Source organism: Eutrema salsugineum, unplaced genomic scaffold (genome assembly GCF_000478725.1).
Source record: "Eutrema salsugineum unplaced genomic scaffold, Eutsalg1_0 scaffold_2, whole genome shotgun sequence".
NCBI classification, from domain to species: domain Eukaryota; kingdom Viridiplantae; phylum Streptophyta; class Magnoliopsida; order Brassicales; family Brassicaceae; genus Eutrema; species Eutrema salsugineum.
Genome location: NW_006256829.1, coordinates 3,029,929 through 3,045,174, shown reverse-complemented (window position 1 = coordinate 3,045,174; position 15,246 = coordinate 3,029,929). Strand labels below are relative to the sequence as shown.

Below are 15,246 nucleotides of genomic sequence, written 5' to 3'. Positions count from 1 at the left end.
ACAAATTATTATTATCAAAACTCGTATATTTAAGTTACAAGTAAAAACAAATAATTATGTCATATTCTTTCAATCTAGTCCCCATAATTTTAAGTCATCTCACTTCTCTGACATAAAACTCATTAACAGCTTTCTAACGAGAGCAAACAAAGAGAACACAACAATGGAGTTTCGTGGAGTTGCCAACCAGAGGATTGCTAGGATATCAGCTCATCTTCAACCTTCTTTCACTCCTCAGGTTCTTCCTTTACCTTTTTGTTTCTTTGTCAATATCAAGTTATTTTCTTTCATTCTTTAATGGCTGGATGGTCTAAACCAGCATTAATAGTTTGTATTCATTCTCAAACAAAACTAAATTCATCTCAGATGCATCAACGTTCTTAGTTGTTCACCAAGATACAAACTTAGTCCGACCACGAACTTAACATTCGTTTCTAAGAGTGAATTTCCATTTCTAGCAACTGCAAATTTCTGAAGCCATTAAAGAGACCAATCTGTTTTACAACTTAGTTTACTGAACTTATATCTTCCGTGATGGATCGATCATTAGATGGAGGCGAAGAACTCTGTAATGGGACGAGAAAACTGCAGAGCGAAAGGTGGGAATCCAGGATTCAAAGTAGCAATACTTGGAGCTGCTGGTGGAATCGGACAATCTCTATCCTTGTTAATGAAGATGAACCCTCTTGTCTCTTTACTTCATCTCTACGATGTTGTCAATGCTCCCGGAGTCACAGCTGACGTCAGCCACATGGACACCGGAGCTGTTGTAAGAAGTTGTCATAAGATGGCTTCTTCTTGCTAACGAATGAGTAAAATGGACACTCTAATTGATTTGAGATCATTTTGTTAGGTTCGCGGATTCTTGGGACCGAAGCAGCTTGAGGACGCGCTAACGGGCATGGATCTTGTGATCATACCAGCTGGTGTGCCGAGGAAACCAGGGATGACTCGTGATGATCTCTTTAAAATCAATGCTGGGATTGTTAAGACACTATGTGAAGGTGTAGCCAAATGCTGTCCTAATGCCATTGTCAACTTGATTAGCAACCCTGTGAACTCTACTGTCGCCATTGCCGCTGAGGTTTTCAAGAAAGCTGGAACTTATGATCCTAAGAAGCTTCTTGGTGTTACTACGCTCGATGTTGCTCGTGCCAACACATTCGTGGTAATAATGTCTTTATTGATTCCTCAACTCCATTTGGTTTTCTTGACTTTCCAATCACCAAGATTTGACCTTTTCTAAACCTTGTGCAGGCAGAAGTTCTTGGCCTTGATCCAAGAGAAGTCGATGTACCAGTCGTTGGTGGACACGCCGGAGTCACAATTTTGCCACTATTGTCACAGGTTTCATATCAATAGAACACGCAGGTCATCTTCATTATATTAGCTCCTCTGCTAATTGATGGTTTTGAATATATTTTTTTGGCCTCAGGTTAAACCTCCTAGCAGCTTCACAGCTTCAGAAATTGAGTACCTGACAAACAGGATTCAAAATGGTGGAACGGAAGTTGTGGAGGCAAAAGCTGGAGCTGGATCTGCAACACTTTCAATGGTAACAAACCAAATCACTTCAAGACATCATCATAACATTTTTTCCTTCTCAGGAATAGTGTCCTGAATCCATGTGGAATGTACTACTACTACAGGCATATGCTGCAGCCAAGTTTGCAGATGCTTGCCTTCGCGGGTTAAGAGGTGACGCGAATGTGGTGGAATGCTCTTTTGTTGCTTCACAGGTGAACCTTGAAAAGCTTTCACTTTTCATCTTTGAATGAAACATTTTTACTCTCTTTCTTCCCTTCTTTAACGCCTTTTTGTATGATTTTTAATGGCGATTTCACACCAACAGGTGACAGAATTAGCTTTCTTTGCAACCAAAGTGCGTCTTGGCCGTACAGGAGCAGAGGAAGTGTATCAGCTTGGACCCTTAAACGAATACGAAAGGTCTGAAACATCTTCTCATCTTTTCAGATTACTTTGTCTCAGAGAGAAAAGAAAGAGAGATGTTAATCTTGATTTCCCTTTTTTTTTCTTGGATGATTTCAAAATCTACAGGGTTGGTCTGGAGAAAGCAAAAGAAGAATTAGCCGGAAGTATTCAAAAAGGTGTCGACTTCATCCGAAAATGAAGCTGAGAATAATCAGAGAGACAATAAGATCAACTTTGATCATGTACTCATTATGCCTCTTACCTTCTTGCTTCTTCAACGTTGTAAATTCCTTATCAGATTGTGTACTCTATGACCTTTTCCAAGTACTTAAGTTATCACTGGGTTTTGAATCGATGATGCGAAGCTTCAACATGTTGGTTTTTCTAACCCGCATTACAGAGGTCAACAGCTTCTCAGAAGTCAGAACCAACCAATTTAGGACTGGACCTTCAAATCTTACCAAACCCCAGTTCATGATAAAGTGTAAACAAGAAAAAATGACAAATTTCTTGCATTAGCCATAAGAGATGAAATCAAGCTCCAAAAAATGGCAATGTCGTAAAACTTAAGCAGAACCTGCGTTCCAATAAGGAAGCAGTGATCTGCGATCCATGGACTGAAACGAAATCAAACCCACGCCTCAGAAACACAAACCCTCAAGATGTGTACCAGTAAAAATTCTCAAAAATCTCAAATTGCGAGAAATACCACTACGAAGAAACAAAATTAGGAGCACTTATAAATTCGGAACTTGGGGTGTTTTGCAATTGAGGAGAGATAGGAAGAAGAACTGATGACGTGGAGAGTGTTGGTGGGTCCTACTTTCGTGTGAAGAACACGTCCTTCCAATGACACGTATGAAGGCGAAAATTTTAAAATACAATACAGAATGGCTTCGCCCGGGTTCGAACCGGAGACCTTCAGTGTGTTAGACTGACGTGATAACCAACTACACCACGAAACCTTTGCGAACAACTTTCGAGAATTTTAATTTATATATATAAATTAAAGGCTAAAGTTGGTAAGACCTACTCTACAAAACCCACGTGATCTATTCTCTCCGTTTTTTGTGAACCAAATCCTGTGATTTAAAAATTTACCATTTTTAAGTGATTTTGTCTTCTCCGTTAGAAGAATAAAAGGAGAGAGCCACACCATTTTTGATCTTTCCAGAATAATGGCGGCCACGAGAGTGATTACTGCAGCGGCGGCCGCAACCCAAACCACCTCGTGCTTCCTCGCCAAACGAACTTTCCTTCTGCCGGCGAAGAAATCCTGCGGCGGATTTGGCGGTCTCTGCTTCAACAAAAGAGCTTTGGTGCTGAAATCGAAGAGACCCTTCTCGTGCAGCGCGATTTACAATCCTCAGGTTAAGGTCAAAGAAGAAGGTCAACCCGAATCCCTAGATTATCGGGTTTTCTTCCTCGATGGTTCCGGAAAGAAGGTACTCCCTTTTCTCCTCTTTGTGTCTCTCTGTCTTCAAATCAGAGCTTTGGTTTAATGTGGAAGTATTGAGGAAATGGAGTCTCTGTTTACCGTAATTATGAGTTTCGAAGGATCTACATTGTGAATTTTCTTTGAAATGCTCTTGGTTCATCTTTCTGTTCTGTGTTCTCAATCTTGGTTACTGTGACAGATTGAGAAAAAAAAAATAGATTTATCAGTTTTACCAAAATTCTAAGTTTTGGGTATGCATCACGTTGCTATTTAGAAATACTCTTGTGGTTAGATTTGGCTATGAAATGAAGAATTTTTTCTCTGAGATTGCAGTCAATGTTTAAAAATGAGTTTTTTTTTTAAATGCTTGTGGTTCACTACTCTGCCCTGTGTTTCCGTAGAGGCTGAATAAGGGTTATATGCATTGCTGTATAGGTTTCTCCATGGCATGATATACCGTTGACCTTAGGAGATGGAGTTTTCAACTTTATAGTTGAAATACCCAAAGAGTCAAAAGCAAAAATGGAGGTTGCTACTGATGAAGATTTCACTCCTATCAAGCAAGACACTAAGAAGGGAAAGCTCAGATATTACCCGTACGTAAACAGCTTTCTTTAAAAACGTATCCTTTTTTGTTTTGTTCTGCTTTGTTCTAGGTTATTTTTCAATAGGCTTCTACATCCATTGATGACCAGTTAGCCCATTTTTTAAGTTACGATTGGTTATAGACAGTGAAAACCAATGAATTTTCTCCTCAGTGATTGACACTACCGGGTTTTATCCAGGTACAACATAAACTGGAACTATGGGTTGCTTCCACAGACATGGGAGGATCCGTCTCAGGCAAACTCTGAAGTTGAAGGAGCTTTTGGAGACAATGATCCAGGTGAATCTGTGGTACTCTTTTTAGCTACTGGAATATGATATCACTTTGGGACAAAAAGAATGTGCTGATGTTATCAAGCTTATTCTTGGTTCGGATTTGCAGTTGATGTCGTTGAGATTGGTGAAACCCAGAGGAAGATAGGTGAGGTTTTAAAAATCAAGCCTTTAGCTGCTTTAGCTATGATTGATGAAGGAGAGCTAGACTGGAAGATTGTTGCCATTTCTTTGGATGACCCAAAAGCTCATCTTGTGAATGATGTTGATGATGTCGAGAAACATTTCCCGGTATGAGCTAATTTAATAGTAGAAACCAATTCCTATGTTCACGTGAGAAAGAAAATCAGACTTTATGGAAATATTTTCTGATCCTAAATCTGGTAATCAGGGCACACTAACAGCGATTAGAGACTGGTTTAGAGACTACAAGATCCCAGATGGAAAGCCTGCTAACAGATTTGGGCTTGGAGACAAACCAGCAAACAAAGTATGTTCCTTTTTCAATTTTCTGTAGCGATGATGTTTCATGTCTAGTATCAATGCTGAAAGAAGCTATACACTTTTGGTTTGGTTTTCTTAACAGGATTATGCTTTGAAGATAATCCATGAAACAAATGAATCATGGGCTAAACTTGTCAAGAGATCAGTTGATGCTGGAGACCTTTCACTATTCTGAACAGTTATATCTTGCAATGTCCAATTATGAACAGACGCAAGAGTCCTACATCATTCTTGTTTTTCTTTCCATTGAGATTTTTGTTTTCTCCTTTAATGACTGAGAAATAAAAAAGAAGATTATATTGAATTTCTGCTTTGGAAATTTATATATGGAGCATGAAACAGGCTTTGTGGCGTCACATGAAACAGAGTTTTTTGTTTAGAGTGGGAACAACACAAGGATTTTGTGACGTGATGAAGATTTACGGATTAAAAGGAAAGCAATATAAGATGTGCGGAAGGGACATCTCCCCAAAAAGCAATAAAGTTGGACGTATTCGATTACTTTTTTTGAACATTAAGCAAAAACGATGCATCAAAATTTTGAGAGAGAACATAAGTGAGAATCTTCAGAGAGGTTTTCCATCTATCCATCTTTTGAACATAAGTGAGCATTGGTCTGGATTATACTCTGCGGTGTGTCCTCCTCCCTGCAAAACCACACAATCAAAACCATTTGCATATCACTTTTTAGTCTACCTGCAGAAACTTTGGAGAAGAAAGAAAATATTTGAGAAATTATTGCCTTGATGGTTGCAAATGTCATCTTATTCGCATAAGTCCTTGTGTATCTGTCAAAGTGAAAAATATTTGAGAGTATTAGTATAAAAGAGGAAATAATAACAGTTTGATGAGATTGGAGTTTAGAAACAGTGTCTTCTCTGTTTACCCAGCGACTTGATTGGTACTCATCATCCAAGGTCTCCAGTCATCAAGAATGGAATAGTTGAGAGATTTGATCCATGCTTCGGTTGAAGAGAAAGGTACCATCATATCATGATCACCACTGTTCCAAAACTTCCAAATTTTTGAGTTTGTGACTTAATCAAGATGTACAAAGAATGCCATTACCATTTCAAAAAAGAAAAGAAAAAATGTCTCTCAAAAATAAAACAATGACATATCAAGAAATAATAATCTTGCCTGTAGATCAGTGAGCGGAAGCCTTTTCGACTATTATTCACATGATACGGAATGGCATTGTTAATGTCATATGTATATGGTATGTTTTCGGTATTGCATCGACTCCATTTTCCGATTCCCTGCATACGATTAACATTGCATTGGTGAATCTTTCTTGTATTTATTATGTTTTATGCAGAACAAGAAAACAAAAGTTCACATATGTACCTTCTTCACGCCTAGAGCTCTGCGTACATTTTCATCGTTTGCCCAAAATGCAGACAGGAAATACTTATAAGTCTGGGAAGATGATGATAAGTGTAACAAATCACAATCTTTCAAACCCATGCATGAATATAGTAAATAATGAACAAGTAAAAGAGAATTGTTACAAAACAGCTAGGAGGTGGCAGTGATGATGAATCATTTCCTGAAAACTCCTTCAATTCTCGTCTACTACCGCTTCTGATGTTTGGTGAGTTTAGTGGAATGTCTCCTAAAACGTAATCAACTTTGCAGTTTGGTAACAAAATCTGCTCTATATATATCTCTGAGATACACTATAAACTCAAAAACAAAGAGACAAGTTAGTTTGTGAAAGTGCAACGAGATAATCTACTGATGGTGTGGTATATATTAATTAGTCTTTACCTGGTCATAATCTTGAAGATCATTTGAGCATTTTGCATTACTCGGGTCTACATTGAAGAATTTGCCTCCACAACTTCTTTCAAGTGACTACATGAGAAAGTAATTAGATATATATATATATATATATAATATGATGAGGAAAGATATTACCTCGAAGAGCTCATCTGAAATAAGCCCCATCCGATGAGCAAATGAAACTTTATGGTCTATCTCAAATTTTTTATCTGATGTAGGGTTTCCAAGAACGTATCCCTGCTCAAATTTAGGAGGGTATTAATCTCAACCAAATTATATATCGGTATTCAGCAAAAAGGAGAGAATATAATATCAGTACTTGAATATTTATGAGTGGTGTGAGTCCTTTCTCGTTTCCTGTTTTCATATTGTATATAAAGTGATTAAAATCTTTGAGCTAAAAGATACTGAAACTGCGAAAAAAGGCATTAGTGGTAACTTAAAATACCAAGTGAAATCTGTTGCACAACTCCGGGAACAATTTTCCCGGAATATGAATCTCCACCAACGTAAAATGGATTCGATATAAACTCAGGGTGATCCATAAACCACTACAAGTAAAAAACATAATGAAACGCTTCAAAAAAATAATACCAAATGAAGAAAATCATTAAAACAAAACAATAAATAGAAGGCAAGAAAAGAACACTAACATTCCTGAGGAATAGATCGATTTGGTGAATTTGTTTGGTGTCACTCGTCTCAAAAGCACGAGGAGTTCTCGCATAAGAATATCCAGAGCCAGCCGGAGATTCCAAATACAAAATGTTAGCCACCTGAAAAGATTTGAGTGTATATATTCAAAATGTTGTTATTAAAAAGAGAATAACAAAAACAAAATTGGTGTGATCTCTCACTTTTGTCCAAGAAAAAGATGTTAGCTCTAACGGAGGCACTGTCCCATTATACTCATCCCCTTTAAAAACTAAAGGACCTGATAAAATAAATAAATTAATTAAGCGTATATGCATTAATCAAGAAACATGCAATATAAACTTTCATGAAATCACACAACACATGCATCAATTAAACTATTTATTAGGACTAATTACAAATAAATAAATAAAAAAACAGGGGAATTTGTTTACCGTTTGCAAAGAGGAATCCACAAATAGAGCTGCATCCAGGCCCACCAGTGAGCCAAATCATGAGAGGATCTTTTTCTGGATTACTCTCTGATTTCACAAAGTAGTAAAAGAGCTCAACATCTTCAGATTCACCAACACTCACATATCTTGTTATGATCCACATGCAAAATAAGAAAGAGACTTGTTTGAAATTAAGGATTTTTAAAAAAGAAAAATTTCTGGTTTTTTGACGAATTAGAATAAAGAGATGGAATTCTAATTTTACCCAGTTTCCAGCTGAAAAGGAAGAGGACCATCAAAACCAGGAAGATATCTCACATGCAAAGAAGCATCAACCAAATGATAAATGGATGGGATACTCAATAGAAACAAGACAAGAAAGTGAAGCTTTCTCATTTTTCTCTGCTTCTTAGTGTTGATTAGAACAGGTTAATGCCTTAGGAATCTGTAAATCAACGAACATAAAACCCAGATGCGTTGAAAGAAGAAAGCTAGTTAAGTACGAGGATAAAACCAAATAGCAAATGAAGTAAAAGACAAATTAACAGACGCAGTTCTCAAAACGTGGCTATCGTTGACCTTATAAGCGTGTTAGCGCGCCTTTTTCAGTGTCTTATTGATCAGACCGGACCGGTTTATTTATTGTTAAAGTGGACCGGACCCGTTAACAGAGGAATTTTAGAGGTTTACCACCGAACCAAGTATCAGATCCATCAGAGAAAGTCAACGTAACTCTGTTTTTTGTTTTTTTATCCCTTTAACGGAACTCAGTTGATCTGTGTAATATAACTCAGTGTAATATCAGATCCCTCATGCTCTTTGAATTTTATTGGTTTTATTTTGAGAAATTTTTTTTTTTTTTTTGGTTTGAAAAACCAGACTCTTCTCGTGCAGCGCGATGCAAGACAATCCTCATAATGAAGAAAATCTTCTCTGTTTTCTATGATATATAAAAGAAAATGTTGGCTTTTTCTAAAAACCAAGTCTTTAGCTGCTTTAACTATTATGATTGATGAAGGGGAAGATAGTTGCCATTTCTTTGGATGACTCAAAAGCTCGATCTCTTGCGAATGATGTTGAGAAACATCTATAGTAGTAGAAACCAATCTATATACGTTCATATTACAACAAGATTTAGGCATCACATCGAGATTTTTTATATATGGATTAAACTGAAAGCAACACAAGTGACCAAGGGACATCTCCAAAGATATGGATTGAGAGGGACGTAATCACGTGGCAGAGTTATTGGAGAGACAAGTGAGTGACAATTTTCATTTTTCAGAGAGGTTCTCCATCAATCCATCTTTTGAACAAAAGTGAGGATTGCTCTGGATTATACTCCGCAGAATGTCCTCCTCCCTGCAAAACCACACAAATCAAACTCTCTCTATATCACCTTTTGTTCTTCCTTGGCAAAGAAGGCAAAGAAAGGGTTTAGAAATTATTGCCTTGATGGTTGCAAATGTCATCTTATTCGCGTAAGTCCTTGTATATCTGTCGAAGTGAGCAATATTTTAGAGTCTTATAAAAGAGGAAATAATAACAGTTTGATGAGATTGGAGTTTAGAAACAGTGTCTTCTCTGTTTACCCAGCGACTTGATTGGTACTCATCATCCAAGGTCTCCAATCATCAACAATGGAATAGTTGAGAGTTCTGATCCATGCTTCAGTTGAAGAAAATGGTATCACCATATCATGATCACCGCTGTTTCAATACTTACAAATAATGAGTTTGTGAGATAAATAAAGATATACAAAGAATAAAATAATTAATCTTGCCTGTAGAGGAGAGAGCGGAAGCCCTTAAGACTATTATTCACGTGATACGGAATGGCATTGTGAATATCATATGTATATGGTATGTTTTCGGTGTTGCATCGACTCCATTTTCCAAATTCCTGCGCAAGATCAACATTGAATTGGTGAGTTATTCTTGTGTTTATTATGTTTTATGTAGAAGAAGAAAAACCAAAAAAGGATCACATAGGTACCTTCTTCACGCCTAGAGCTCTGCGTACGTTTTCATCGTTTGCCCAAAACCCAGACAGAAAATACTTATAAGTCTGGCAAGATGATGATAAATGTAAGAAATCAGAATCTTTAAAACCTTTGAATATAGGAAATAACCAGAAAAGAAGAGAATTGTTACAAAGCAGCTAGGAGGTGGCAATGATGATGAATATTCATTTCCTGAAAACTCCTTCAGTTCTCGTCTTCTACCATTTATGATGTTTGGCAAGGTCGGTATCTTGCTTTGGAAGACGTGATCAACTTTGCAGTTTGGTAACAAAATCTGCGCTACGTATATCTTAGAGATACACTAAAAGCTCAAAAACAAAGAGTCAAGTTAGTCTGTGAGAATGCCATCAGATCATACTTAACTGTCTACTGATGGTGTAGTATATATTCGTCTTTACCTGACCATAACTTTGAAGATCATCTGAGCATTTTGCATTACTCGGGTCTACGTCAAACACTTTGCCTCCACAATTTCTTACAAGTGACTGCAAAAAGTAAAGTGGAAAAAATAGAGAAAATATGTAACTAAATGTCTCAAGAATCACATAACGATGAAGAAAGAGAGTACCTCAAAGAGCTCATCTGAAATAAGTCCCATCCGATGAGCAAATGAAACTTGATGATAAGATTCAATGCTTGGATACGTCACAGGGTTTCCAAGAACATATCCCTGCTCAAATTTGTAGGAAGGTATCAATGTTAATTAACAGAATTATCGGTATTCAATGGGAAAACAAAAAGAAGAAGAAGAAAGAGTAGACTATTAATACCTGAATATTAATGAGTGGGGTGAGACCTTTCTCATTTCCTGTTTTCATATTGTATATAATGTGGTTAAAAGTCTTTGATAAAACTGAGAAAAATAATCATAAGTGTGGTAGTTAAAATTACCAAATGAAATCTGTTGCGCAAGTCCTGGAACGATTATACCGGAATATGAATCTCCACCGACGTAAACTGGATTCGATGTGAACTCCGGGTGATCAACAAACCACTGCAAGCAATCAGTATAGAAACAATTGACAAAAAATAAATAAAACGCAAATGAAGAAAATCATCAAAAACTGCAACCACATCTTCAAAAAGAAAAATACTCAACACTCCTAAGGAATTGATCAATTTGGTGAGTTTGTTTAGTGTCACTCGACTCAGAAGCACGCAGGTTTCTCGCAAAAGAATATCCAGAGCCAGCAGGAGATTCCAAGTATAAAATGTTAGCCACCTGAAAAAAAAAAGAATATGAGTGGTATATAGAAATTCAGATGTTGTTAAATAAGGAAAATAATGTGTAGTCTCTCACCTTTGTCCATGAAAAAGATGCTAGCTCTAAAGGAGGCACTGTCCCATTATACTCATCCCCTTTAAAAACTAAAGGACCTGATAAAATAAATTAAGCATGCATTAATCTAAATTTAATGGAATCACACAACTTAAACATCAATGAAACTGTTTCTTAAAGACTAATTTCACTACACATAAATCCAAAAATGAAGAAGAGATTTATTTACCGTTTGCAAAGAGGAATCCACAAATAGAGCTGCATCCAGGCCCACCAGTGAGCCAAATCATGAGAGGATCTGTTTTTGGATTTCTCTCAGATTTCACAAAGTAGTAAAAGAGCTCAACATCTTCAGATTCACCAACACTCACATATCTTGTTACATGCAAAAGAAGAAAGAGACATGTTTGATATTAAGGATTTTTTTTTAAAGACAAATTGGAATACAGAGATGGAGTTCTTTTACCCAGTCTCGAGCTGAAAAGGAAGAGGACCATCAAAACCAGGAAGATACTTCACATGCAAAGAAGCATCAACCAAATGATGAATGGATAAAATACTCGATAGAAACAAGACGAGAAAGTAAAGCTTTCTCATTTTCTCTGCTTCTTAGTGTCGATTAGAACAGACCAAAAAAATGCACTTCGAATCTGTAGGTAGGTCAACGAGTCTTGAGCCTAAATGCGAAGAAAGAAGAAAGAGAAAACAAGAATAAGAAGAAAGCAAGTTAAGTACGAGGATAAAACCAAAACCAAACAGAGAAACTAACTAACGCAGTGTTAAAAACGTGTCCCTCGTTTACCTAGTAAGCGTGTTTGCGCCTTTTTGCAGTGATTTGTTAACTGGACCGGATTATACCGGACCAGACCAACCGGTTGAATAGAGGAGCTCTTAAGGCTCTCCACCATGAAACCAAGTACACAGATCAGTCAACGTAACTCTTGTCGTGCAACGCGATACAAGACAATCCTTATAATGAAAAGAATCTTCTCACCCAAAAAAAGATAGGTCCGGGGAAGATAGTTTGACATTTCTTTAGATGACCCAAAAACGCGATACTGAAACTAATCATATACGTTCATAGTACAACAACAGTTACAAAATATTGAGGAATCACATCAAGATTTTATGGATTAAAATGAAAGCAACATAAGTGAGGAAGGGATATCTCCAAAGATATGGATCGTGACTTGAGAGGGACGCAATCTCGTGGCAGAGTTATTGGAGAGACAAGTGAGCGACAATCTCCAGTTTTCAGAGAGGTTCTCCATCAATCCATCTTTTGAACAAAAGTGAGGACTGGGCTGGGTTATAATCCGCAGAATGTCCTCCTCCCTGCAAAAACCACACAAATCAAACTCTCTCTGTATCACTTTTTGTTCTTCCTTGGCGTAGAAGGCAAAGAAAGGGTTTAGAAATTTTTGCCTTGATGGTTGCAAATGTCATCTTATTCGCGTAAGTCCTTGTATATCTGTCAAAGTCAATAATATTTTAGAGTCTTTTAAATATGATGTAGGAGTTATCTACAAACAATGGTTTTTATTTCTGTTTGCTTACCCACCGACTTGATTGGTACTCATCATCCAAGGTCTCCAGTCATCAACGATGGAATAGTTGAGAGATTTGATCCATGCTTCAGTTGAAGAGAAAGGTACCATCATATCATGATCACCACTGTTCCAAAACTTCCAAATTTTTGAGTTTGTGACTTAATCAAGATGTACAAAGAATGCCATTACCATTTCAAAAAAGAAAAAAAAAATGTCTCTCAAAAATAAAACAATGATATATCAAGAAATAATAAACTTGCCTGTAGATGAGAGAGCGGAAGCCTTTTCGACTATTATTCACATGATACGGAATGGCATTGTTAATGTCATATGTATATGGTATGTTTTCGGTGTTGCATCGACTCCATTTTCCGAATCCCTGCATAAGATTAACATTGAGTTGGTGAATCTTTCTTGTGTTTATTATGTTTTATGCAGAACAAGAACGAAAAAAGGTTCACTTAAGTACCTTCTTCACGCCTAGAGCTCTGCGTACATTTTCATCGTTTGCCCAAAATGCAGACAGGAAATACTTATAAGTCTGGGAAGATGATGATAAGTGTAACAAATCACAATCTTTCAAACCCATGCATGAATATAGTAAATAATGAACAAGTAAAAGAGAATTGTTACAAAGCAGCTAGGAGGTGGCAGTGATGATGAATCATTTCCTGAAAACTCCTTCAATTCTCGTCTACTACCGCTTCTGATGTTTGGTAAGGTAGGTACTCTGCTTGGTAAGACATGATCATCTTTGCATTTTGGTAACAAAATCTGTTGTACGCATATCTCAGAGATACACTACAAACTTACAAAGAGACAAGTTAGTCTTTGAGAATGCCATCAGATCATACTACATATATTGATGGTGTGGTACCTGATCATAAGTTTGAAGATTATTTGAGCATTTTATATTACCCGGGTCTACGTCGAAAAATTTGCCTCCACAACTTCTTTCAAGTGACTACAGAAAGTAAGTAGAAATAACAGAAAAAGATGTAACCAACACAGTCTCATGAATCACATGACGATGGAGAAAGAAAGTACCTCAAAGAGCTCATCTGAAATAAGTCCCATCCGATGAGCAAATGAAACTCTATGATTAGATTCAATGTTTGAATATGTCACAGGGTTTCCAAGAATATATCCCTGCTCAATTTGTAGGAAGGTATCAATGTCAACCGAATTATTGGTATTCAACAACAACAAACAAACAAAAAATATACAATAGACTATTAATACCTGAATATTAATGTGTGGTGTGAGACCATTCTCATTTCCTATATTCATATTGTAGAATGTGATTAAAAATATTTGATCTAAAAAATACCAAAACTGAGAAATAAAATTAAAAATACCAAGTGAAATCTGTTGCACAACTCCTGGAACGACTCTTCCGGAATATGAATCTCCACCGACGTAAAATGGATTCGATATGAACTCCGGGTGATCCACAAACCACTGCAAGTAATCAGTATAAAATCGCTTGACAAAAAAAACATAAACCAGTTACGAAGAAAATACTCAAAAACTGCAACAAAAGCTAGAAAAAACACTCAACACTCCTAAGGAATTGATCAACTTGGTGAGTTTGTTTTGTGTCACTCGACTCAATAGCACGTGGAGTTCTCGCAAACGAATATCCAGAGCCAGCAGGAGATTCCAAATACAAAATGTTAGCCACCTGAAAAGAATTGAGTGTATATATATTTTTTATTCAAAATGTTGTTATTACAAAGAAAATAACAAAAAAAAATATTGGTGTGATCTCTCACCTTTGTCCATGAAAAAGATGTTAGTTGTAAAGGAGGCACTGTCCCATTATACTCATCCCCTTTAAAAACTAAAGGACCTGACAAAAAAATATATAAAAAGCATGCATCAATCAAACGGTAAAACTAAATTTACACATAAATCCATTAATACATGCATCAATCAAACAGCAAAAATGAAGAAGAGATTCTTCTTTTTTACCGTTTGCAAGGAGTAATCCACAAATAGAGCTGCATCCAGGCCCACCAGTGAGCCAAATCATGAGAGGATCTGTTTCTGGATTTCTCTCTGATTTCACAAAGAAGTAAAAGAGCTCAACATCTCCAGATTCACCCATACTCACGTACCTTGTTATAATCCACATGCAAAAGAAGAAAGAGACATGCATGTGTTTAAAATTAAGAATTTTACTAAAAAGAAAATTTTCTGGTTTTGACGAATGAGAATAAAGAGATGAAATTCTTTTACCCAGTCTCGAGCTGAAAAGGAAGAGGACCATCAAAACCAGGAAGATACTTCACATGCAAAGATGCATCAACCAAATGATAAATGGATGAGATACTCAATAGAAACAAGACAAGAAAGTGAAGCTTTCTCATTTTTCTCTACTTCTTAGTGTTGATTAGAACAGGAAAAAAAAAAAAGCGTTACGAATTTGTAGGTCAACGAATAGAAGAAAAGACTGACTATTAAGCCCGAAAAGAGGAGAAGAAAAGACTGACTAACAAAGGCAGTTGTCAAAGCGTGGCTATGGTTTACATGATAAGCGTGTTAGCGCCTATTTCATCGTTTTCTTTTAACCAAACCGGACTGTGACCGGTTGGATAGATGAACTCTAAAGGTCAACCACCAAACCAAGTATCAGATGACCAGGAAAGAAAACATAACTCAATCGATCTGTAAATCTTATATCCATTGACCATTAGTCCATTACCTAAGGGTTTATTAAAAAGAGGGTATTTTTGCAAAACACTAAAGATATTGTGGATAAAGTC

At 36.7% G+C, this 15,246-nt stretch overlaps 5 protein-coding genes and 1 non-coding gene across 6 annotated transcripts; 2 read left to right on the top strand and 4 right to left on the bottom strand.

Moving 5' to 3' along the window:
* Nucleotides 1-50: 50 nt before the first annotated feature.
* LOC18016677 (malate dehydrogenase 2, glyoxysomal) lies at nucleotides 51-2,300 on the top strand. The gene is made up of 8 exons (XM_006399384.2): nucleotides 51-238; nucleotides 551-769; nucleotides 854-1,168; nucleotides 1,258-1,347; nucleotides 1,436-1,555; nucleotides 1,650-1,739; nucleotides 1,853-1,947; nucleotides 2,059-2,300. The coding sequence occupies exons 1-8, from the start codon at nucleotides 164-166 to the stop codon at nucleotides 2,129-2,131; spliced, it is 1,077 nt and encodes a 358-aa protein (XP_006399447.1). The 5' UTR covers nucleotides 51-163; the 3' UTR covers nucleotides 2,132-2,300.
* A 523-nt stretch (nucleotides 2,301-2,823) lies between these two features.
* TRNAV-AAC lies at nucleotides 2,824-2,897 on the bottom strand. The gene has a single exon. It is a non-coding gene; the product is annotated as a tRNA-Val (tRNA).
* A 106-nt stretch (nucleotides 2,898-3,003) lies between these two features.
* Nucleotides 3,004-5,109, top strand: LOC18016676 (soluble inorganic pyrophosphatase 6, chloroplastic). Its single transcript, XM_006399383.2, has 6 exons — nucleotides 3,004-3,377; nucleotides 3,806-3,966; nucleotides 4,156-4,256; nucleotides 4,359-4,540; nucleotides 4,641-4,739; nucleotides 4,836-5,109. Exons 1-6 carry the CDS (start codon nucleotides 3,111-3,113, stop codon nucleotides 4,926-4,928), a joined length of 903 nt encoding a protein of 300 aa, XP_006399446.1. The 5' UTR covers nucleotides 3,004-3,110; the 3' UTR covers nucleotides 4,929-5,109.
* A 117-nt stretch (nucleotides 5,110-5,226) lies between these two features.
* On the bottom strand, nucleotides 5,227-8,092 carry LOC18016675 (serine carboxypeptidase-like 19). Its single transcript, XM_006399382.2, has 14 exons — nucleotides 7,892-8,092; nucleotides 7,627-7,772; nucleotides 7,396-7,472; nucleotides 7,192-7,314; nucleotides 6,987-7,089; nucleotides 6,858-6,895; nucleotides 6,674-6,775; nucleotides 6,524-6,610; nucleotides 6,265-6,432; nucleotides 6,101-6,172; nucleotides 5,894-6,012; nucleotides 5,640-5,756; nucleotides 5,496-5,541; nucleotides 5,227-5,400 (listed from the first exon to the last, which is right to left on the bottom strand). The coding sequence occupies exons 1-14, from the start codon at nucleotides 8,020-8,022 to the stop codon at nucleotides 5,320-5,322; spliced, it is 1,410 nt and encodes a 469-aa protein (XP_006399445.1). The 5' UTR covers nucleotides 8,023-8,092; the 3' UTR covers nucleotides 5,227-5,319.
* Nucleotides 8,093-8,750: 658 nt separating this feature from the next.
* On the bottom strand, nucleotides 8,751-11,831 carry LOC18016674 (serine carboxypeptidase-like 19). The gene is made up of 15 exons (XM_006399381.2): nucleotides 11,731-11,831; nucleotides 11,395-11,605; nucleotides 11,158-11,303; nucleotides 10,950-11,026; nucleotides 10,749-10,871; nucleotides 10,541-10,643; nucleotides 10,420-10,457; nucleotides 10,218-10,319; nucleotides 10,048-10,134; nucleotides 9,780-9,950; nucleotides 9,622-9,693; nucleotides 9,410-9,528; nucleotides 9,219-9,335; nucleotides 9,078-9,123; nucleotides 8,751-8,988 (listed from the first exon to the last, which is right to left on the bottom strand). Exons 2-15 carry the CDS (start codon nucleotides 11,523-11,525, stop codon nucleotides 8,908-8,910), a joined length of 1,413 nt encoding a protein of 470 aa, XP_006399444.1. The 5' UTR covers nucleotides 11,526-11,605; nucleotides 11,731-11,831; the 3' UTR covers nucleotides 8,751-8,907.
* A 299-nt stretch (nucleotides 11,832-12,130) lies between these two features.
* On the bottom strand, nucleotides 12,131-14,888 carry LOC18016673 (serine carboxypeptidase-like 19). The gene is made up of 14 exons (XM_006399380.2): nucleotides 14,720-14,888; nucleotides 14,453-14,598; nucleotides 14,254-14,330; nucleotides 14,040-14,162; nucleotides 13,837-13,939; nucleotides 13,721-13,758; nucleotides 13,526-13,627; nucleotides 13,356-13,442; nucleotides 13,112-13,279; nucleotides 12,948-13,019; nucleotides 12,739-12,857; nucleotides 12,486-12,602; nucleotides 12,354-12,399; nucleotides 12,131-12,263 (listed from the first exon to the last, which is right to left on the bottom strand). The coding sequence occupies exons 1-14, from the start codon at nucleotides 14,848-14,850 to the stop codon at nucleotides 12,183-12,185; spliced, it is 1,410 nt and encodes a 469-aa protein (XP_006399443.1). The 5' UTR covers nucleotides 14,851-14,888; the 3' UTR covers nucleotides 12,131-12,182.
* Between the last annotated feature and the right edge of the window lie 358 nt (nucleotides 14,889-15,246).